We start from the raw sequence: 23,449 nt of genomic DNA on the forward strand, positions 1-23,449 counted from the left end.
CAACACAAATCCTACAGAAAGTAGTTGTAACTGCAGTGCATCCTCCTCTCTGAGGCTCTCGGCCATTAAAAGGGCAAAGCAGGTGCCCCAGCCTCGCCCTGCTCAGTGTCTGAAAGGCACAGTGTCAGCAGCCATTTGTGTATTTGGTAGGAGTTGTAAGCAATGAGGCTGGGGTGATTCCCGTGGTTCGGCACTTTCTGCACCAGTGCTGATAGAGCATTTGGGTTTTGTGAAGCCTCTGCCTTCCCTTGCAGCATCACAAATGCTTATAAGAGGGTAAGGATTGGATTTTTATTTTGTCTTTAGAAACCGAGTGCAGCACAGGCTGGGCTCCAGTTTGCTATCCAGCCCAGGCTAGCTTCCACTTGTGGTCCCCTGCTCAGCCTTCCAACACCGGATTTTGGAAATAATTTCAATTAGACCTTTGCATGTGTAGGCATATACAGATGCTCACTAATAAAAGCATGAACACATATGGGTATTCCATGTGCGGGTAGGTGCCCATGTATTTGTAATGGACAGAGAATAACTTTGGAGTCTGGTTCACTGGGGTGTAGAGTGCACTAAGTAGGGTGGGGAGGGCAACTGGCCAGCAGACCCCAGGATCTTTGCCTCCTCAGGGCTGAGGTTACAAACTGGGGACCACTGTGCTGAGCCTTTTTTCTTTTTTAGTTGCTTCTGGGGATAGAACTCAGGCCTTTGTGATTGCAAACTGAATACTTTATGGAGTCACCTTCTCAATCCTGGCCCTTTACTTCTGTAGCCCCTCCCACTAACTCCACCCCCAATGGTTTTCTGAGGCAATTTTGTGAAGGAGATTTTTGAGAAGCTTGGCTCCCTGGGCATTCCAGCCCAGAATGGTGCCAAGACTGAATGGCTTAATGCTTGGCTTTCTTGTGTGCCAGAAATATATGACCGTCTCCTTTGGGATCTAACCTGTCAGAAGCTAGGAAAATGCCTGATCTTGGTCATATCTTTGTATATGTAAATTCTTTTTTAGGGAGTCTTTGCCTTGGACCTCTTGTCTCACGTGTACCTTGCCTCTCATGGGAGGACTTTCACTCAGGCCTTACTCTGCACTGTACACGGCTGCACAGTTGTAGCTGCTTCTTGACGGCTTCACTGGCTCAGATGCATGTGCCAAGGGTCCACCCATACATGCTCCTCTCCCTATCCCAACAAGCCTGGTGTCAAACCATGTGCCAAGTAAATTGGCCAGGAATTTATAACACAGAATTGCTCTATGTTTTTTTCCACATTTCTTAGGAGAGATTTATACATTTTATAGCATGGTTGGACACATACATATATGTAGGGAGAGCACCAGGTACCCTAGAACTTAGGAAGGAGGGCACAGAACTCTGAGCTTCCCTCACTGGCATTTCACTCTGTTTTTAAGTGTTCACCTATTCCATCATAAATAAACATTGCTTCTGGTAACGAACTAAGGGCTGGGTGGAGGACCTAAATTAAGTCCATTTTCTCTTGCTTACTCACAGATCCTGAGGTCCACCCTCAAAGTGAGGACTACTGGGGCCACGTGAATCCCATAGGACCCCGAGCCTGCTATGACGAGGGCAAACGTGTTGCGGAAACCATGTGCTATGCCTACATGAAGCAGGTATTGGTCCGTACTACAGGGCACTGTACACAGATGTGTGTTTACTGTACAGGAATAAACCCCAGGGCTTGACACCTGCTAGTGGGTGTTGGGAAGACCTGGTGTTTACTGTTACAGACAAGAGTGATATTTCCAGCCATTTCTACCAATCTTCTGGTTTTCAAAAGGATAGGAACTTGTTTATAGTACTGTGAGAGGCCAGGAACAGCATGCTTCCCTACTGCCATATTGTGCACCATCAGCTAACATCTGCCTCCTTTTCCACGGCCTCCAAGTTGGTGTGGCTCACTTTTAATGTGTATTTACTATGCGTATGTGTGTATTTATGTTCCTGTGTGGAGCCCCATGTTCATGTTCATGGAGGTATGGGGAACTTGCAGATCACCTGGTCTTTGGTAGCCAGCTTGCTCCAGATACCCTGTTTCCTCCTGTTGTGTGCTACGGTTGCAGGTGGGCTGTCATGCTCATCTGGTTTTTGGGCCAGGGACTCTGGATCTTATCATTGCACAGCATGCACTTTACCTAGCTATGGTAGATTTTAAAAATCATCCTCTTTGATGTCTATCATATTCTATACATTTCCCTGTCGTTCCTACGTGCATCATCGTTACACTGGGTGCTTCCACCATGGGTGTCTCGTCTTGTTTGGGCATCATCTCACCCACAGACCAAGAGGCCAAGCTTCCCACACTGGCTCTACCATAGCATGAGTTGGAGATGGAGGGCACTCAGTTCTTCCCTCTGACTTCTGGTCTGGGCTTGTAGCTTTGGGCTGTTGCCTTGGGGGTGCAGTAGAAGGCAGGTCGTTTGGCCAGGTGAAAACTCTGTACTTTCCCATTTTCTCACTAAACTTGTTTGTGCTTGGGACCAGCACGCTATGGTCCTTGGGAACTTTTCTTTGTTCATTCTTTATTTGTTTGTTTCTTTTTTCTTTTCTTTAATTGAAGCAGGACATGCAAGAAAATAACCATGGGCATAGATGTACTGTCCACCCTGGGAGTAGTATTGTCAGGCCCACATCTAGCCTGTGGGAAAGAGAGGAGGGCAATATGGGAGTACACTTGGCCCCTGACTACCATCAGTCATGCTTTTATGTAGATGATAATGCAGCATGATGGGCCTAGAGCACTTAGCTTCCTCAATTTTAATACAAAGTAACTTATGTGGGTATCAGGCTCTAGACCTCTCTGCTCTGTTTCCCTGCCAGAGGTAGACTTGAGTTCTCACAGATGTAGCATAAGCCATGGTGTGAGCTTCCAGCTTTCAGTCCCTATTCTCCCTGTTGTAAATAGTAAGCTCCCACAGGGGCATGTTGCTGTCACTCTGCCCCCGCTCTTGATCCTCTGGCACTTACTCTAAGCATGCAAGGTGACCCTTTAGAGAATGTAACCCATAGGACCTGTCACCAACCCCCTGCCCTGCTGGACACCATGGTGTTCTACTTGTCAGCTTATGCTACTGGTTAGAGATGACATAGTACATGGGGCTTCGGCTTTGTTGAGGCTGGGTCTATTTAGTCTTCCCTTATTCCACCTAGCGTTCTTGAGGTTAGTATTGGTTGCCTACTATTGAGATAAGAGAGTGGACTTCAAACTTGTTCCCAGGTCCCTGGCTCCTAAGTGGAGCTTGAGCTCCCTATACGTATAGCATGCTCTGTCCTGCTGTCCGCTCTGTCCTGCTGTCCTGACAGGCTGCTGTGGATAAGTGTCTTAGGGTTTTACTACTGTAAACAGACACCATGACCAAGGCAACTCTTACAAGGACAACATTTAATTGGGGTTGACTTACAGGTTCAGAGGTTCAGTCCAATTTCATCAAGGTAGGAACATGGCAGCATCCAGGCAGGCATGGTGCAGGAGGAGCTGAGAGTTCTACATCTTCATCTGAAGAAGACTGGCTTCCATGTGGTTAGGAGAAGGGTCTCATTGCTCACCCCTACAGTGGCACACTTCCTCCAACAAGGCCACATGTCCTATTGTGCCACTCCCTGGGCCAAGCCATAATCAAATCACCACAATAAGAAAGTATCCAGTGAGGTGGCACAGCTCTGAATCAAAGAGCATCAAGTCTAGGACAGTAAGCACAGTCATCGACAGTGCCCAGAACAGCAGCTCATGTGGTGTTATCGGGTGTCAGTTGTTCCTTACCCAGACCTAAATACCAGGTCACTACATGGTAGCGTCAATTCTGAGTTCTAAATGTAAAGTATTTTCTAGCAGTTTAGAGAAAAGTAATTTAGTTGTTAGGATTTATGCTTTTAGAAAGTCCTGAGTCAGGTTTATATTAGCATATTATTTGATTATTTTAATAACTATATACAATAGCATTTTACATACAAGAATGTATCTTTTTTGTTAATGATAATCTTTTTATGGTGTGTAAATGTAAGAAATGAAAATGTAAACAAAATAAATAGTTGTCTGAATTGCCTTTTTTATTAAATAAATGTTGCCTTTTAACAATTTTCTTTCAGGATTCTCATAATTAGTGAAACGCCCTAATAAATTCAATATAAAGTTTTATTTCATTGTACATCTTTTAGGGAGATCAAAGGGCAGAGCAGAGCATCCTTCATAAATAGTTTGAATTTGTCAGGGAGGAACTAGGTTGCTGCTTCTGTGTGCCTGTGGGCATTGGGACTTTATAATGTGGGGCTTGCCCTAGGACTGTGGTCAGGGCTTAGGGTACATTTGCACTCCTAGCCCCCTGTGACTGTACCTTTGAAGTCACGGACCACCCACTTTCTGAACTGAGTCTGCATAGCAGGCTACCATTCATAAAACCACAGACCAAGAGAACAGAAAGAGAACTCAGAAGTCAGAAGTCACTTGGGGCAGTAGCCTTGAGGGCAGCATATTTATTTTTTGACATTAGTTAGCATCCTTTAAAAAAACAGAATAGTTGCTATGTATATAACGCTACAGGGCCTGCTTTGTTTGCTGGTCCTGGCCTTGTTCTCAGGGTGTCTGCCCACATCCTGCCACCCCACATACACATCTGTAGTGTGCTATTTGACCCTACTAGCTTTGCAGTGATGTCAGTATACCCTGACGCATATCAGCCATGAGGTCCACTTATTAACGCAGTAGTCCCTGTTATCTTTGAGGGAGATATACCTAAATGACCCAGGGGATGTCTAACTTGAAAATGCAGGAATCTATATGTTATGTTTTTTCTGAACATTTATAACTATGTTAAAATGTAATTTATAAGTTAGGCATAGTAAGAGATTACTTGCAGTTACAAAACAGACCAATCGTAGCAATAATGCTTGGTAAAGCTCAGAGGCATACGCTGCCTCATTGTATCTTCCACACCACACTGGCACTTTTTGCGGGCTGTAAGTGACTGAAACCATGGCTAATGGATCCATGTCACTAAAGTGGATGTGTTGAAGAGGATTGTCAGGGAACTACAGACACATCAACTGTCACCCAGCCTTATGTGGCCTTCTGCCATCCTCCAGAGTGAATGTGAGTATCACTCAGCCTAGTGAATTATACTCCACAGTGCAAAACCTGAGGTGTATGAGAAGCAGCAGAGAATGAGATGATTCAGTCTCCTGTCCCTATTGATTCACACATTTGCAAGGAACAAGAAGACTTGAAAGTGTGGCAGAGTTAGGGCTACCATTTCTGGGAGCACCGTATGTAGTTTTCAGGTCAGCATAACCCAGGCTTCTCCTATAGGACAGGTCTTTGTAGATTGGAGGGTGACAATCTGTGTAGTGCCCCTCTGTCCTTTGAGGACTTTCCATCATTGAACATTGATCAAACTACAGCATCTATGACTTAATAGAACACTCTTCAAGGCATAGCTTACATTTAAGAGCAGTCTCGATGGAGAACCCATTTTACTCTAACTCAGGACTTGACCATTTATAAATGAAGCCGTCCGATGCCACCTTACCTTTGTGGGTGGTACACTAGGCCCACCCAGTTGCTCTTCCTCAAGCCTGTGATTAATCTTCCCCAGAGTGCTGTGGGATTCCACCATGTAGTCCTGTCACTCTGGTGAGGAACAGATACTGAGAAGCATTGTACATGATCACTGTGTTTTAGATTGAAGATAATTTTTAAGCAATATATTCTGATCATAGTTTCTATTCTTCCATCTTTCCCCAGGTCTTTCCTGCTTACTCAATTCCATGCCTTCTCTTTCTCTTTAGAAAATAAAACAAAGTAAAACTAGCAACCAGATTTTTAAAAAAATAACAAAGTGAAAGCACAAAAAACACACATATACACATATACATACATACTCTCATATACACACATATACATGTACACGTACATATACATACACACATGCACATACATACCTACATACACAATACACACACTTACATATACAATACACACACATACACACACACCTACATACACAGTACACAGAGAGAGAGAGAGAGAGAGAGAGAGAGAAGAAAACAAAAACACAAAATTGGAAACCATAATGCACAAGCAAAAGACTAGTAAGCCCACACACACACACAAATGCCTAGACAAAGAAATATGAAACAAAAGTCTACAAAAAATACCACTGAGTCATTTTGTGTTGGATGTCTACTTCTGGGCATGGGGCCTACCATTAAGAGTGGTTTATATATCCAGTGAGACTCTGTTGAAGAAAAGTAATTTTTCCTTTTCAAAGGAATGTCTACTGATGATACCTTCTTGGTTAGGGGTGGGAGCTCATAGCTCCTTTGCCCTTTCAGTGCTGGGGCCCTGTCTAGCTTAAACCTGTGAAGGCCCTGTGAATGCTACCAGTCTCTGTGAGTTCATGTGCATGTCAGTCCTGTTGTATCTGAAGGATAGTCCCATTTAGCACTGCATGTTCCAGGGTCTCTCAGTCTCTTCATGCTGTCCGATGGTGGGTCCAATGAGGGCTGAGGAAGGATTGTGCGTCATTAGTCATTTCGTTGCTGTGTTTGGTTTCCCTCCAGACCCCTATCCTATGCAATCTCAGGTTCTTGGCCACCTGAGCATGGTTAGTCATGAGTTTCAAATCAAATGTTGGTTGCTGCCACAATATTTGTGTCACTGTTGCACCAACTTATCATTGTCAGTAAGTGACCATTCTCAGGCTTTGTAGCTGGGTTTGTGGTAACCAATTCCAGGTAAGTTAGCATGATTAGGAGACAGAGACAAAGGTCAGTTACAAGTGCGGACATCTGTCCTTCACTGAGGGCTCAGTGTCAATTATGAAATAAAAGCACAGTGGAAATGTTGCATGTGCTAAATGCTTAAATCCTCATCCCGTGAGCGATGCAGTATGCAGCTTTGTGCAGGGCACTTACATCATACTAGGTTCTGAAATCATCCAGAGCTGACATGTATGATTGGGAAGGTTACATGCAAATCCTCCTATTCAGGACTTGAGCATTGTCAGATTTTCTATCCAAGGGACACTGAATATCAAAAGACACCTATTTGTCTTGGGCTCAGGACTGTGACATGGTCAATTTTCAAAGTGGTGTCACTGTTTTGTAATTTTTGTGACATACCAGAATAGACATTGTTATCCCCACTTCAAACATCAAAATTAAGTATAACTGGAGACTGCTGGGAAGAACATGGAGCGTTCCCACTATGCTCATGAGCTTGTGCTCTCTGCATGGGTATTCACACTAATTTCTCTCCTCTTAACTTTCCATTGGTTTTATGCTGACCTAACTCACTGCTCAGAGTCTTGAGTGAAGGTCTCAGGGTTCCGGTGAAGGGCAGAGCATAGCCCAGCTGCCACCATAAATAGCTTGCTGATACTTCAGGGCTATACCTTCACTCTCCCTCTGTGAGGGTAGAGGATTAGTGTCAAATGAACTGTACACGATGAACCAGTGTTACCTTTGTGTCAGGGCAAAGTTTGCTAACACTACAAAGAAAGAGCTGGGCATACTAATTCTAGCAGATGCCAGTGTCTAAAAGGAGAACAGTCTCAGCTGAACAGAGATTCGGACTTATGTCTTTCCATGTAGCTAATCTTGGTGTGATATCTGGACTTGAGAGTAAATGTTTGCAGAGGTCGGTTTATAAGGCCATACTTTGGAATGTTGTTCCTGTGAAGGGGGAGAACAAGAGATTTATGCCTTCCTCTGCTGGGCAAGCTTGTTTGACTATTGTAGAATTGCTGAGGTTTTCCAGTCTCTTAAAAGAATAAAATCATATCCATCCTTTTCTGATTTACTTATCAACTGAATGCAAGTGGGAACATGAGTTATCTTCTGTTGAAAGCCTAGTCTCTGCTCTTCCCTCTCTTTCCCTCTTTAATACATTATCCTCTGCCATTCCCAGGGTATGAGTTCTGAGATCTATGGTGGATTCCTGGAATCATAGACTAGTCTGTGCTGTGTAATCTAATGCCATTTCTATCTTAACCAAACATTTGGCACACATCATGGCTGTAACTTAGTGCATAACAAGCATATGTCTGTTTTTTTGTCACCAGTTTCACAGAAGATCCCCTAGTAAATTTTAGGGCATGACCACACACAGAAAAATAGGCACCTGCAGTGAAACAATTTATATAAACAGTTTACCCTCACACACCAGAGTTCCCATACTACAGCCTTTCCACAGTGAAATGGACGGCAGCGTTGGCGTTGATGCCGCTCTGCATCCCGCAGTTGCTTTATGATGAGCACATTAGCAAATTAGAACAGAATCTTGGCTTGTGAACACAGAAAACAGCCTTTTCTCCATCCTTGCAAGGCACTAGAAATGTAGCAGAGGGCTGCACACTGCAGAGAAGCGTGCCTCATATTCTTTCTCTCTCTTCCAGGAAGGTGTGGAAGTACGGGTGGCCAGGATCTTCAACACCTTTGGGCCACGAATGCACATGAATGATGGGAGGGTGGTCAGCAACTTCATCTTACAAGCACTACAAGGGGAGCCACTCACAGTGAGTACTGCCCAGTAAACAAAGGGCCATTTGCTCCAGGGATTTAATGTTTCCTGAGTTAGCATACCACTTCCACATGTATCTCTGCTACCTTCATGAAAGGAAGAAAAATACGTGGGTAGCACACAGTGCAGGAATAGCCTTACAATGAGCCTTGAGTCTTGTTTCATTCAGCCTATACTCAGGGACTCTACCTGTCCCAGCTAGCCTGCTTGAACCTTCCCCATAGATTCCTGATGGCCCAAACTTGCTTTCCTCTTCTAAGTGGCACCTTGCTGCGCCTTGATGGAGGCTCTATGGTAATACCTGACCTCTCTTTCCATATCATTTATGGATTCCACCAGTTCTTCCTGGTGGCCTGGCTTTGGATCCACCCTGCCACCGTAGTGCCCTATCTTTGAAATAGTCCCATTCTTGTTCTTTAGTCGTGTTCTTTCAGCCTGTCCTATAGCCAACCTTCCTGAAGAGGAGAAACCCAAAGATCTCAGGGACAGCATATGCCACGGACCTTTCCCAAACTTCCTACCTTCCCCACCCCTCAGACTGACTCCTTCAGCTTCTATCTTGCCTGCTCTGGGAGTATTTCCTGGGCATTCTCCCCATTCTCTGTAGACAGTAGTAACTGGACCACTCTCTATATGAAGACATTGGATTCCACTAACTACATGGTTTTGTTTTCATTGCACTTGGTACCAGTGCAATGCTGTATTTCCAGGTCCCCAGCACAGCATTAACTCTGGAAACCAGGACCTCTGTTCCTTCCGTTCATAGCTGTGTCTCTGGCCACAGCACATAGGCAATATAAGACAAATGTTGGTTGAATTAAAGATCAGATAATACGATAGCTGCTTTCTGTTGCAACAAGTAAAAAGTGACTCTGGGGTTAGCCACAGAAACCAGGAGTTTTAGTTGTAACTGCTAGGTGAACCTGTCTTTCATATTCTTTCTTGCTGCATCTGGCTTCTTTTTTTTTTTTTTTTTTTTTTTTTTCAGATTTATTATTTTTAGGTTTATTTATTATATATAAGTACACTGCAACTGTCTTCAGTTACACCAGACAAAGGCACTGGATCCCATTGCAGATGGTTGTGAGCCACCATGTAGTTTCTGAGATTTGAACTCGGGACCTCCGGAAGAACAGTCAGTGCTCTTAACCACTGAGCCATCTCCCCAGTCCTGCATCTGGCTTCTGTCCACAGGTTTCCCACATGCAGATTCAGCCAGCTCAGAGTTAAAGTGTTGGAAAAGATGGTGCTTGTGATGACATAGACAGACATTGTTTTCCCATGTGGAGAATGTTCATGATTTATATGCAAGTTCCAAACCATTTCACAAAAGGGACTTTGCCATCTTGGATGTTGGTATCTGTAGAGTGTTTTGGAACCAAACCCCATGGATAACTATATTCGGGGTTCAGATGATCTCTATTGGGATATTCCTGACGGCTTCTCAGCCCCCATGCACAGTCACTTACCCAGGGACAGAGCTACCTCGTTTGCAGAGAAAACTGTTAGCCGCCTCTGAAGAAACAGCTTTTTGATTTATTGCCTCCTTGGCAGCTTCAAGGACCCCATATTAAGGAGGAAAGAAGTCCACTGGCAACCTCAAGAATGTGCATATTGTTGGCACAGGTCATGTCTCATGTGTTGTCTTCAGTCCCAGAGTTGTGGGGAGGATCACTGGCGCCATTCAAAAGCCCTTAATCCAGAGCTGGCCAGATTTCCCCCTTTACTAGCCACCCAGGCAGAAGGCTCATGGAGGCATTTAGAGTGTTCTGGGGGGTTTTACTTGTTTGTTTGTTCCAAAGAATTCTATTGCCCATCAAGGACTTGAAAAACTGCTTGTGCTTTTCTCTTGGGTTGAGATACCATTTCTTTCCCTTGTCAGGTAGTTCTGTCCAGGAGTCAGCAGGGCGGAGTGGGGAGAGCTGTGGTGGAGACCAAACACAGCTTTGAGCAGAGAGGGCAAGTGGAAACTCACAGCAAAGGAGCAGAGTGGGAGTCGGCAGATTAAAAAAAAGAAAGAGGAAGAAACATTTGGGAAAGAGGGTCCTGATGGAAGTGACCTAACAGGATTCTCGCTGAAGGAGACCAGATGGCCCCACAGCTTTGAGGGGTTGGAAAGAGATGAGTAACTGAGACAGTTATGAAGGTCAGATTCAGTAAGCAGGACCTTTTGTTGACTTCTGTGAGAAGTACCCAACTGGGCCAAGAGACTAACTTAGTTTAGTAGAGGCTGTCATAGCTTAAGTATTTAATGCACACTGTAGAGGGCAGTGCTGTGCATTCAGACAGCTCCCTTTGGTATGATTGCTGATCCTACTCCCTGAACATCTTGGTGACTCCTAGGTCACCATATTGCTGTGACCTGAACATGGACAGCACTTAATCCCGAGAACAACTTTGAGTCTTCAGAATCTCCTCAAATCTCTCTCGTCCTGTAAAATATAGCTGGGAGAACCACACAGACAGCAAAGTGCAGTGCTGCACAGATCCATGAGGATAGCTGAGCACTCACTCTGCCCAGCCTGTGGACAAGGAGTAGCTTCTGCCCCCGAGGGGGTGGGGGGAGGCGGGCGGGCGTCTGTGAGCCAGGAGAGCACATTCACTCTCAGGATCAGGACTTTGTCCTTATTCCTCCTTTGCTGAGATTTGCTCCTGCAGTTTCTGTATCCTGTCAGCAGACTTCTCCATAACTAGTGACATTCATCCTTTTCTCATGGGCCCTCTACCCTCAATTAGAACCTAACAACACAGACCTCTGAGCTAGGCACATGTGGTCTGTGTTGAGACACAGCAAGCAGGGTTTTTAACTCCATCGTTACAGCATGCAGCCTGGGCATGTCAGCGATGCTTCTCACTTTCCGGGAAAATGTGCACTGGCTGTTAGAACTTTTGAATTTTTTGTGTCATTTTTGTTTCTCTAAGGATCTTCCCCAGGCCCCTCACTTAGTCAAAATCAAGCTCCATAGTTATTTAAGACAAACACGGATACAGTGTGGTGTAGCCACATTCTATCGAGGAATTTTTGTAAGCATTCATATCTTGTAGCTCAGCAGTTCTCACCGTTAACCCAGATCCATCAACATCACATCTGAGGTCTCAGAAAGGTGAATTCTCAGTCTCGAACCGAGATCTTACAGAAGTGAAGTATCTGTGTTAGTGAGCCTGGGGACTGGGGTCCCTCTGGGTGTGTACTGAGTAGTTCTGAGCCTTGGCTACACCTCAGAATCATCCCAGGAGCTTGAACAGTAGTAAGCTTTGTCCCCCACATCAACTAATCCAACTGTGGCTGTTACTCAGGAATTGGTGTTTTTAGGGCAGTGAAAATACAAACTGCAGAGCCATAGGCTGTGTACAGACGTAGTCAGATAGGAAGGGTTGGTAGCCTCCCAAGAATAGTTCATCCCGCCAACCAGGACCACCTACTTCCCATTGTGAATTAATTTTAACTGCTGGTTTCTGTCAAGGTGGAATTTTTATGAGTATTCAGGTCGTCTGACTCGGTTCTTGGTTTAGAGGGACCAGGTCTGTTAAACTTGTACCTCTAATATCATATCATATCATATCATATCATATCATATCATATTATATCATATCATACCATACCCTACCTCTAACTCCTATCAGTCATCTAGAGGATCTTAGCTTGGTCTTGGCCATATGTTGGAATTCCCTTAGAGCCAGCTATGCAACTATGAACAAGTCTGCCCCATAGTTTATCAACCTATCTAGGCAGAGTTCTATCACTTGTAATGGGCATTCATGGTGGAGAGTTCCCACTGAGTATTCTTCACAGCAGATTTTCTCTGGCTCTCAAAAGTCTGCCTATCCCCCTTTCCACAGTGTTCCCTGAGCCTTGGGAAGAGGAGTTGTGTTGTAGATGTGTGTTGAGGATGAGCGCTCCATGATCAGTTCTCTGTATTCTGGCCAGTTGTGGTTTTCTGTGATAGTCTCTGTCTGATGCAATGGGAAGCTTCTTTGATGAAAGTTAGATATACCAGGCTAGAGGGTTTGTAAACCTTAAGATGTTAAGTTAGATATACCAGGCTAGAGGGTTTGTAAACCTTAAGATGTTAAGCCCATATCAGTGCCTCTTCAAGGATTGGTTCTGAAGTCAGACCCACAGAACTCCAAGGACCCTCACTAATAGTATCAGAGTGGTTTTTCTCAGGTCTAACTCTTGGTTTCCTTTTAGGTATATGGATCTGGGTCTCAGACACGGGCATTCCAGTATGTTAGGTAAGGCTCTCGTAATTATCCTTGGTTCTGAGTAGAAGACAGCAGTAACAGTTCACTTTATATTGTACGTGCTGGTTATTTCCACAGCTCACCTGTGCATTAAGCTAATTTTAATATTTGATTGGAAACCTCTTGCTTCTCTGTTTAGAAGTAGATTTTCATCCATTATTTCCATGATTCCTGGTTAATATTTTACTGCCACCTAGTGTTGCATAGCTAAAAGTTATCCAGCACTGAGGGGAACTTGAATAATTAATGCTACAGACCAATTAGTCACCCGTCAAACCTGCAGATTCGTATTTTTTTTTCCGACCAATTTTTGAAAACATGGCTCTTTATCATGCAGAGTCTTTAAGACTATGAGGTAAGAGTGTCTTAATGGTGTCCTGTGTTGAAGCTGAGGCAGGCTCTTGTTCCCTCATACTTTCACTTGGTGACTTTTATTATTGTCTTTGGAATTCTACCTAGAATTTTGTTGGTCAACACAGTTGGTGATTATAAGCAACTACTGCACTGACATACCTTGTGCATACACATAGCTAGTACAATTTCCATGGAAATTTCCAACACCCTTGGTCATTATAAAACGCAGTTCTGTATTTTAACACATGTACTTTTGCTCTTAAATGCAAGTTCCTCAAATGGATATTGGCCAGGAAATGCCATCCCGGGTGTGGAGCCTTCCAAGGGAGCTGTAGAGTGAGATGGAGCTATAGGGTGCAGGCTAAGGAGCTTCCAGCCTCAGCCCCCGCAGCCATGTGTCACTAGATAAGGAGCTTAATAGAAGCCACTTAGAAAAATGGAAAGTTAAAATAACCAGTGTACACTTTTCCCTGTGAGTGTGTAAACTCTTAATTGAGAGTCACACAGTCAGTGTTTGTTTCTTGAAAAGAGAGTTAGCTGGTCATGTGTTGCCCAGTAGATTAGTTTATCCTAAGAGACAGTTAGTTTCACAGGGGGACATTGTCCATTCCGCCCTCAGGACAGTTCTGTTTTAGAGTGTAAAGCTTGAACTATGTGCTTGGAGAAATGGATTGGGGCTCATTTCTGTAGCTGTGTATTGAACCATCTCTTCACAATAATAACAGTGTGTTTTCATCCCACGCCCCTCCACACACCCATCAGTCATGCACTTCCAAGGAGATCTTAATGTCTTCAAGGACAGAGATTCAGCCTTGAACTATAGAATCAGGGCCCCAGACGTTCTCATCTTCCACCATCATGAAACTTGGTGTAATACAAGGAGCACTGTTTAGAGACCTGTCTTTTTCCTAGTTTCAGTGGCATCTCATACAAAATTAAATATCTCCAGATACACTTGGTGGGGAGAAAAAAAAGGGTAGATGATTAAAAACTTTAAGAATTCAGCAATGCCTGTGCTGTGTACTATCCCAGTTAGAACAAAACACGTGGCACTAGGCCTCTCACGGCCACAGTTTACACACCTAGTTGCTGTGACCTGCGTGGCCACCTCCTATACCTACCTGAACCCTTGGAAAGAGGATGTAAGTAGTTTCCTTATTCATAGGTGTGAACCCTTTCAGCAGAGCCTTTTTCTGCAATGCTACCATTGTCTTGGTATCTGAGATTACTAGGATGCAGGCACATTGTGGGTCAGTTTCCTGACGCATGTGCTGTTTAGTAGAGAACTGTTTGGCTATTTTTAACACACTCCCTACCATTTTAAGAAACTGATTTTTTTTTTTTTTTTTTTTTTTTTGCAGTGAAAGAGTACAATGTTCCAATCTGTAGCTACTGTCCTTGGTTAACTGTCCCCAGAGCCACAGCTGCCTCAGCAGCACTGCAGGGATCCAAGGCCTATATGGTCATCTGCATTGACATCTGGCATGACATGTCTGATACTTTCATAGCTGGGCTGTGTCCTCATTCACATAACAAAGGCATGTTATATATTTCTTAAAAGTCACTTTGTCAAAATGACACTTTTAAAGAGCTTTAGGCTGAAGGAGTTTGACTTACACAATTTTAACTTTAAAAGTTGTCAACCTCTGTTAACAAGGTGTATGGCCCTCTCTCCTCTCCCAAAGAGGATGACTGCTTAAGAAACAGCCATCTTCTGACACCACATGACCCTACCCTTTTAACATTAAGAGCCATTTCTGATGCTACTAAGTGGTAGCTTTTTTTTTTTTTTTTTTTTTTTTTTTTTTTTTTTTCCCGGGGCTGGGGACCGAACCCAGGGCCTTGCGCTTCCTAGGCAAGCGCTCTACCACTCAGCTAAATCCCCAACCCTAAGTGGTAGCTTTTAATGTCTCCTTACAGACACACCCAAGACTGTGTTGTGAATTTAGTGACTACTGCCATGGTGATGAAGTGACTTTTTGCCAGTTTCTCTTTTAAAAAAAAAATCATTAAAAGTGGTTTGCATTTGCACTTGATCTGTGAGAACAAAACATTAAGCATATTCATATAAAATTTCCATTGTTGAAAACTGAAAAGCAGAAATAACCTTACTAAATGACACACCAAAAAGAAAAAAAAAGTTTTTTTCCAGTTAAAAGAAAAGCAAAACAATCTCGGGTTTTCCTTTGGAAGCCAATCATGGGCCATAGTGGCTTGCGCCTTGTGGTAAAGCTGGAGGGAGAGGGAGAGGTTTCCACGTGAACTTCATTCAGAACCATAGCTGCTGGGCATGGGCATAGAACAAGCACTTAGATTCCCAATGAGGTGTCATTTTTACGAAGTAACTTTCCTTTAACAGAGCTACACTTTAACGCTTCTGAAACTAAGACCCAAACCTTGGTAAGCGGAAGTTTGCTTACTTCTCTTCACCCTCATGGCTCCGCTGATCACAATTCATCTGAGACATCCAGATGCCCTGGCAGCTTCATAGGATGTGTTAGGGGTGGGCTGCTGAAGGCTGGGGCGGGCAGCAGCTTCTGTTGGTTTCAATACTCGGTTTGTTTGGCTATCGCTGTGATTTGCCAGTATGGAGTCAGCATACTGAGGTCCATTCATTCCTGTGCAGCTTATTTTATACAGCGATCCGAAACTTCTGTTTCCGTGACCAATGTGGGTTCACGTTAAACATGAGGTTTCATCAGATGCCATCTTGGAGGTGTATATACCTACTTTATCTTATGTTTGTTGGTCATTAATTGTTTTCAGAAATGCACAGAAAGGGTAGATGTCACCCATAACCTCCCACCGTGTTTACCACCCCACCACACCCACCAAAACAAATCCCAGTGTTACAGGACTCATTCCATCCATGAACATGCTAGCATTACAAGCACCATCTTAATTTACAGGGTTTTATTTCCACATCCAGTTTTCCATTTGGGTTTCTTTTTGTCTGGGAAGGGTTGGTCCATGCCCTCAGCACTCCTGCACTCTGGCAGGCAGTGCCTGACCCAACTCTCCTTTTTTTCCCCAGCGATCTAGTGAATGGCCTGGTAGCACTGATGAACAGCAATGTCAGCAGCCCTGTCAACCTGGTGAGTACCATTTATTTGCCTCTGCTTTGCAGCCGCCAGAGGGTCTTTTGTGACAGGCTCTCCTTGTATAGGGCATCTGCTAAGTACTCAAGTGAAACAAAGCCAAGTAAGAGACTGAGAGAAGGTAATTGTGAGGCATTCATGAGCAGTGTAGTGAACTTCCTCTGCCTGAAAGTCTTTCTGTAAAGATCACACATGGAAGGTGGATGAGACTTAGGATAAAGTCCCCCTGCTCAGTTGTTTTTACCTGCACATTCTCTGTACATTGTGTTCCCTTATTCATTTTAGAAAACTTTTGTACAAGAACATTTAGGGACTGTAGCTGTTTAGAAATCTGTCCTCCCTCAAATCACAAAATTATTTGGCAGGAGCCTCCAAAGCCCCTACATGTGTCTCCCTCCATCACTCTTTTCTGCCACTTTGCCTTGCTTTGTGTCTACAATGAAGCCTGGGTCTTCCTGAAACTTTGATCTCTGGGTCCAGGATAGCCTTGGAAATCGGGAGCTGGGGGAATTTAAAAGTCACACCTCCCAGGCTTTCCTGTTGTCTCTGCTAGAGCAGTGTACTTGAAGTAAGAATAATAGGGTAAAGAAATGGCGGAGCACCTGCCTAGCCTGGGAAAGGCCCTGCATTCCATCTTCAGCACTGCAAAGATGAAGGCAGCAGCTGTTAGAAAATGTGTGTGATGGAAAAAAGGCAGACCTTAACAACTTCCCACCCCACCCCAATAAGCCGCCTTCATAAGCTCATGGAGACTCTGTGGCTCACCCAGAACACTGGTCTGTGTCAGCATCCATTGCTGCTGCAGCTGTCTATGAGGGCCATCAGTCCCGCACTGTGGAAGACGTTGGCACCGTTCTCACAGAGGAAGTATGCTGTCCTAGGAGAGCCAGCATTGTGAAACCAAACATGCAAAGTGACACTAAAGTAAAGGAAAAGGCAGATTAAAGTTACTCGTCCTGGAAGCTCACCCGATGTGTACGCCACCCTGTAAAATGATCTTGTCTTACAACGTAAGGCCCTTCTTCAGAACAGAGAGGTGAAAGGTAGTATATGTTTGTATCTTGCATGATGAAAACCATTCCAGAGTGTGCCAGTGGAACAAGAAGCTGGGGTGAAGTTACTTGGAGAAGGGATCGTCTGGGAATTGGTGGTTAATGCAGCAAATGTCTCTGAAGTCATATGTGGTCCAAGCAGGGAAGTGCTGCAATTGTCATGACATTTATAAGAAAATCCACTTCTTTTTTAGGGAAATCCAGAAGAACACACAATCCTGGAATTTGCTCAGTTAATTAAAAACCTTGTTGGTAAGTAGGCTACTCCACTCTGAAAGACCTCATCTGTATTCCCCCTGTGTTAGCAGCACCTTCCTTAGAAAGTAGACGTTGATTAATTGTATCAGAGCAGTGATTTTAACAAGTAAACACTGCTAGTTTTTCTGAGTTGGAGATTAGAGGGAGGATGAAACGAGATGGGTTTGCCTCCTAGGTCCAGTTGTAGGTCTTGATGGAGTGGAGGGCAGACATTTGACCTCCAGGTGTGACACAGGTGCAAGGAGCACTGCTCCCATTGAGACCAAATTTCAGGAGCATGGAGAGAGGGACATTAGCTCTGACCAGGCTGGATTAGAAAGTGTGACATTGGAACAGTGCTCCCATCAGGGAACAGGGTGTTCTGGGTCTGGCCTGGCTCTTGGGTTACGGTGCCAAGAAGGTACTTCTTGACCTGGCCTCATTCTCAGACTTGCTAAAGCTCTGGGAAACCTGGTCTCCAATCCAGAACCTTGATTTTAGGGCATGCCAGTCTGGCTTAGACCATTATATGATAGGTGTGCTTCAAGATGCTCTGACTTGATCCCCTCGGCTGAATGGGCTCCTCCTTCTTGGCTGAGGGCTGTGGTGAGCAGCTATGTACAGCTGGAATCCTATTTTCATGTTACAGTAGAGACTGAAGTCTTCTGCTGTGTGGTTCTAGCAACCCCATTAAGACTAGTTTCCCAGTTACACATTCCCACTGTTGAGGCGAGGACCTTCTTCAGTCACCATAGACCTCCAGTCACCATGCCTTTGAAACCTCTACTGCCCAGATGGAGTCCATGGGCCAGATACTTTGGTATCTGTGCATGTGAACTCTAGGCTTTTGTATCAGAGTGTGCACAGTGATCCATGTGCACTTCAGAGTTTAGAAAACCCTGACCTGCAGAGTGTGTGTCTCTGTGTGGTGTGTGTGTGTGTGTGTGTGTGTGTGTGTGTGTGTGTGTGTGTGTGTGTGTGTGTGTGTACGTACAGCAGTGATCCAGGTGAACTTCACAGTTTAGAAAACCCTGACCTGCAAACTAAGGAGAACTTAGGATTTCAGCCTTGCTGCTTTGTGACTTTGTGTGTGACTGTGCTATGTGACTTACCCAGGTCTGCCTGGTGGTCACTGCAGTAGCTCTCTTTTGTGGTTACTAGGGTCTAGTCCCCACCCTTAGGTGCTAAGCCAGGCTTTTTTTTTCCTTCACATCAGAGCTGACATCTCATGTGAGTGACTTAGTTCTGTGCTTGCTCTGGTAGAGCATTGATGGCCAGGTTTTCCTGGGTTCCAAGTTACCATCTGCATGTAAGAACAGAACAGTATAAGCCACTGATCTTCATGAAAGGGACCCAGGTATGGCCCATTAGGAACATCCACCTCCAAGATGCTTCCAGCCCACATTTATATATTTGTGTTTATGAGGTGCACCTGTTCCATGAGGTAAAGATTTGTACTTGGGACAAGCCCTTTTGCCGTCCTCGGAAGCTCTTGTGGGACCAGAAGGAAGCCTGGCACCTGCATGTGGTTGCTTAGTAATAACCATGCAGCTGCACTCCTGTGTTTGTGAGGACTGTCCTTTGTGGCTTTGGTAGAGCTATAGGGTTCCTGCTTACAGATAGGATTATTTCCTCTGCCGTAGATGGTAAAACATTGCTCCCTGGATGCACTTGGCCTTACCTTTTTTTTTTTTCCCCCCAATAACTCAGGTAGTGGAAGTGAAATTCAGTTTCTCTCTGAAGCTCAGGATGATCCACAGAAAAGAAAACCAGACATCAAAAAAGCAAAACTGATGCTGGGGTGGGAACCTGTGGTAAGTTTGAAGGACTCCCACTGCCTTGGGAGAAAGGCATTTCCTCCCTTGTCCTTCTCCTCCTAAGCTTTGGCCCTTGTTAGGTTTCCTGTGAAATAGGGAGAGTTTGATCATCCAGGCAAGTACAAGGTTTTCTCCATAGGCCATTCAGTGGTATGTGATCCTGTTAGTAAAAATGGCTTGGGCCTCCTACATGACCTCTGTTTTCTCAAGAGTGCATAAACACATTGTCCTTTCTTATTCAGTTGCTGTGATAAAACTCTCTGACCAAAAGTACCTTGGGGAGGAAAAAGGATTATTTGTCCTACTCTTCCAGGTCATAGTTTATCACTGAGGGAAATCAGAACAGCAACCTGGAAGTAGGCACCATGGAAGAGGGCTGCTGATTGGCTCACTGGTTTATGCTCAGCTAGTTTTCCTATACATCTCACGACAGCCTGCCAAGGAAATAGGGCTCTCCTCAGTAGACTGGGCTGTCCTACATCAGTTACGACAACCAGGGCAGTATCTCACAGACATGTGCACAGGTCAGCCTGATAAAGACAGTTACTGTCTTGAGACTCTGACAGTAGTCCTCGTCCATCAGGGTGAATGTTACTCTTAACTCTGACATACATCAATCTCCAAAGGCAGTGTTAAGGTCTATGTTGTTGTTTTCCTCAGTGCTGTAACAAGATACCTTAGAGAAGGAACTTAAAAGGGAGAAAGGGGTTATTTTGGTTCACAGTGTCATAGGATTCCAGTACATCATGGCAGGGAAGGCATGGCAGCCAGAGCTACAGAGTCTGTGGCTGTTGCTTCTCACGTTGCAGGGATAGGAAGCAAGGGACCAGGGGCAGATATAATCTCCAAAGGTCCCACTTTCCTGGAATAGCATCATAATCTGGGTGACCTTTTAAATTCAAATCATCAGAGGGTAACAGCAGCATAATTGCAGGGCCCTGGTGTCTGGGGATGGACCAGGTGAGATTTTATGTAAACAAAGGCGGTCTAGTCATAAAGCTCCCATGCTGTTGGAACTTGAGCTGGAAAGTGTGAAGACTGAAAGACATTGTGGAATGTGGGCTTCCATACCTTCCTGAGACTCCTATACTGCTCAGCTCTTCATATCTGACCTACGAGACCAACAGTTCTCAGTCTGTGGGTCTAGACCCCCCCAGGGGGAGGGTACATTTCAGATATTTACCATACAACAGTAGAAAAATTACAACTATGAAGTGACAATAGAATAATTTTATAGTTGGGGGTCACCACAATGTGAGGAATTATATTTACAGATCACAGCATTAGGTCACTGTGCTAGACACTGAAATCTACCTAACTCTCTCCCTCACTGCTAGGCTGCATTCATACTCTGAACCCCAGTCTCCTTCTCCATCTGTTAGTGGAGAGCTCCTCCCCTGTCCTCGAGCACCCATCTCCCAGGCTATATATGTCTATCATTGTTGAAAATTTCCCTGGCCATCCAGGTTGCAGGAGTAAGACGCATCTTTTTTTTTCTGAGCAAGCATGTAGCCAACAGCTGTGACAGAAGCAGAGACATATTAAAGGGAGGATAAACATGGGGTAGATGGAGCTGTGGTGTGTGATACCTTGAATTTGAGAGGTCTGCAAAGGATAGAAAATTGGTAAATGAAATACAACCGAGTTTGCTCAGACTTCAAATCTAGTTGTCCCAATTGAACAAAGTGAAGCGCAGAAGCAAAGATCCTAGTTCTCCGAGTTTTCTGGTTTTGTTCATTTAATTTATGCTTGTGTTTTGCCTACACGATACATTGACTCAGCAGCTAGTTGGCTTCTGTTTCCTGTTTCCAGCTCCTGGTTAAGATTGCTTTCAATGTCATGTTTCATGGGTCCTTCCCTACCTGTGCTGTTGGTACAAGTTCAGGTGTATCACTAGGGAGGCCCAGTGAGACAAGCCTCCGACAGCTGCAGACAGCCTCCTCAGAGCATCTTCCTTGAAGGGCTTCCTCCCAAGAGCAGACCTGCATATGTTTCAGTCTTTGCAACTACCTGTCATAGGCAAGCCTGCAGGAAGAGACTCAGGAACTTCAAAGGTCTGACGTCACTGCCACAATGTCACTCGCAGACACTGTACAGTATGTGTTATAGAAAGCAGCTCTAAAGGATGTTAGCATCTCTGAAGTGGCCTTGGTGCACTTCTCTTTAGAGTGAAGCTTTCAATGTCCTCATGAAGCAGGAGACTGATGGCAACCTCTCGTCTCTAGGGCACTCTGCTGTTTGCTTCAAGGAAGTCTGTCTGTTAATGGTTACCTTGTTCCTTTTTCTCACTCCAACAGGTTCCATTGGAGGAAGGATTGAACAAAGCCATCCACTATTTCCGGAAGGAACTAGAGTACCAGGCTAATAACCAGTACATCCCTAAACCCAAGCCTGCCAGAGTGAAGAAGGGCCGGACGCGCCACAGCTGAGTTAGCCTTGGGAAGCGAGACTCTATTTTACTTTATAAGGTGGACTTTTGTGGGATTTTTTTTTTTTTAAAGACTTAAACAGGTGTCATGAAGAACAAACTGGAATTTTATTCTGAAGCTTGCTTTAAAGACACTGATGTGCCTAAAAGCTCCCTTGAACTCTGCAGACTTTGCCTTGCACTTTTTAACTCTGTCTTTTTTATGCACAACAGCCTAGATGCATTCTCTGCTATTTTCAGGTTTTTTTATCTTGCTGTTAGAGTGTATGCTGTAACTGTCACTGACAGTTTTATTTACTGGTTTCTTTGTGAAGCTGAAAAGAAACATTAAATGGGGTGGAAAATGCCAATTTTATTTATAAAAGTGAGTACTTTATAAATGAGATGTTACACTATGCATAAAGAATACAAACCTAGAGGTATGGCCAGCTGGGCAGTGCACCAGTGTTTATTTGGGGACAGATGAAAGAGCTCCATTGGAAAGCTTTGCATTTCTTTTTTAATTCTGAATTTTCTGAAGGTCTAGTTTTCAGTTGCAGACTTGACTTTGAAACATCCCTGTTGGTTCTTGATCAAAGATATTTGAAATCACTACTGTGTTGTGCTGCATATTGGGGTGGGGGTGGGGACAATGTTAACATATTCTTGGTTAACCATGGTTAAATATGCTATTTTAATAAAATATTGAAACTCGTCAGTCATGGGCTTTGGGCTACAAAGATTTTTTTTTTTTTTTGCTTTGCATCAGATGTGGGGTTGCAGAGAATAACACATGAGATCTTAGTTTGAGGGAGTTCGGAGAACGTCCAGATTTATACCATATTTAACTTAATGTGAGGCTGTTAGAACCATCTGTGTGCCACGTGGGCTGAATCTGTGCATATGATACACACATGTATATGTCTTTTATCTGAAATGCTTAAAACCAACAGTTTCAGATTTCAGAATTTATTTTGTTCCACTTGGGAACACTCTCCTGAACTATGCAATTTGAACATGCTAAATCCCAATGCTGAAGCCGCAAAGTCTGAAGTCTCAAGTCCCAGAGTCCCTTCAGCACTGGGGACTTGGGGCTTGGGACCCAAATTAACTGAGCTGTGAAGTTTTCGGAACTCAGCCTGGGTTAAGATAAGTTTTGTGTCCTGTAGCAGCACAGACCAGGTGGAACAGGAACTTCCATCTTTCTGGTGTGGAATTCAAGCTGAGTGCAATGAAAGCCTTAGGGGTTTTCACTTTCACTAAGAATTCTCTCAAGGTTTGTGCTAGGATTTTATTTTGCACCTTAAAATAAATGGAAGGAAAGCACAATGCACAAAAACAGCCTATCTCCAAGGAGATTGTCCCTCCATGGTGGCAGCAGAAACCTAAGCAGATGCCCAAGGGATAAAGGTGTGGACCGGGTGTGAGCTTGTTCTAGTTTTCAAAACCATGGTGGGCTTTTTCTTTTTTTAAATAGGGTTTTTGTTTTGTTTTGTTTTGTTTTGTTTTGTTTTTCTATTTTTTAAAAAAAAAAAAGCTCTAGTATTCAGCCAAAGATGCTCTGACTCTGTCATGATAAATTTACCAGGTTCTGAAGCTGCACTGAAGATTGAGCATGATGTGAGAAGGCAGAGTCAAGAACAGCCTACATACACACACACACATGTCCTGCGCGCGACCTTGCCAGCAAGAAAACACGTGGGGACATACGAATCC

General features: G+C 44.2%; 1 protein-coding gene across 7 annotated transcripts in view; it reads left to right on the forward strand.

Annotated features, from left to right (window-relative positions):
* The window catches only part of Uxs1 (UDP-glucuronate decarboxylase 1), a 73,083-nt gene extending 50,628 nt beyond the window's left edge, over positions 1–22,455 (forward strand). For all 7 annotated transcript variants that reach the window (XM_032900708.1, XM_032900709.1, XM_032900713.1 and 4 more), the window contains 7 exons: positions 1,500–1,621; positions 8,399–8,518; positions 12,716–12,759; positions 16,157–16,217; positions 17,467–17,524; positions 19,220–19,323; positions 21,624–22,455. In XM_032900708.1, the coding sequence (XP_032756599.1) occupies positions 1,500–1,621; positions 8,399–8,518; positions 12,716–12,759; positions 16,157–16,217; positions 17,467–17,524; positions 19,220–19,323; positions 21,624–21,755 (641 nt within the window). In that variant the 3' untranslated portion in view covers positions 21,756–22,455. The remainder of the gene's footprint in view (positions 1–1,499; positions 1,622–8,398; positions 8,519–12,715; positions 12,760–16,156; positions 16,218–17,466; positions 17,525–19,219; positions 19,324–21,623) is intronic.
* The last annotated feature ends 994 nt before the right edge of the window (positions 22,456–23,449 follow it).

Source organism: Rattus rattus, chromosome 4 (genome assembly GCF_011064425.1).
Source record: "Rattus rattus isolate New Zealand chromosome 4, Rrattus_CSIRO_v1, whole genome shotgun sequence".
NCBI classification, from domain to species: domain Eukaryota; kingdom Metazoa; phylum Chordata; class Mammalia; order Rodentia; family Muridae; genus Rattus; species Rattus rattus.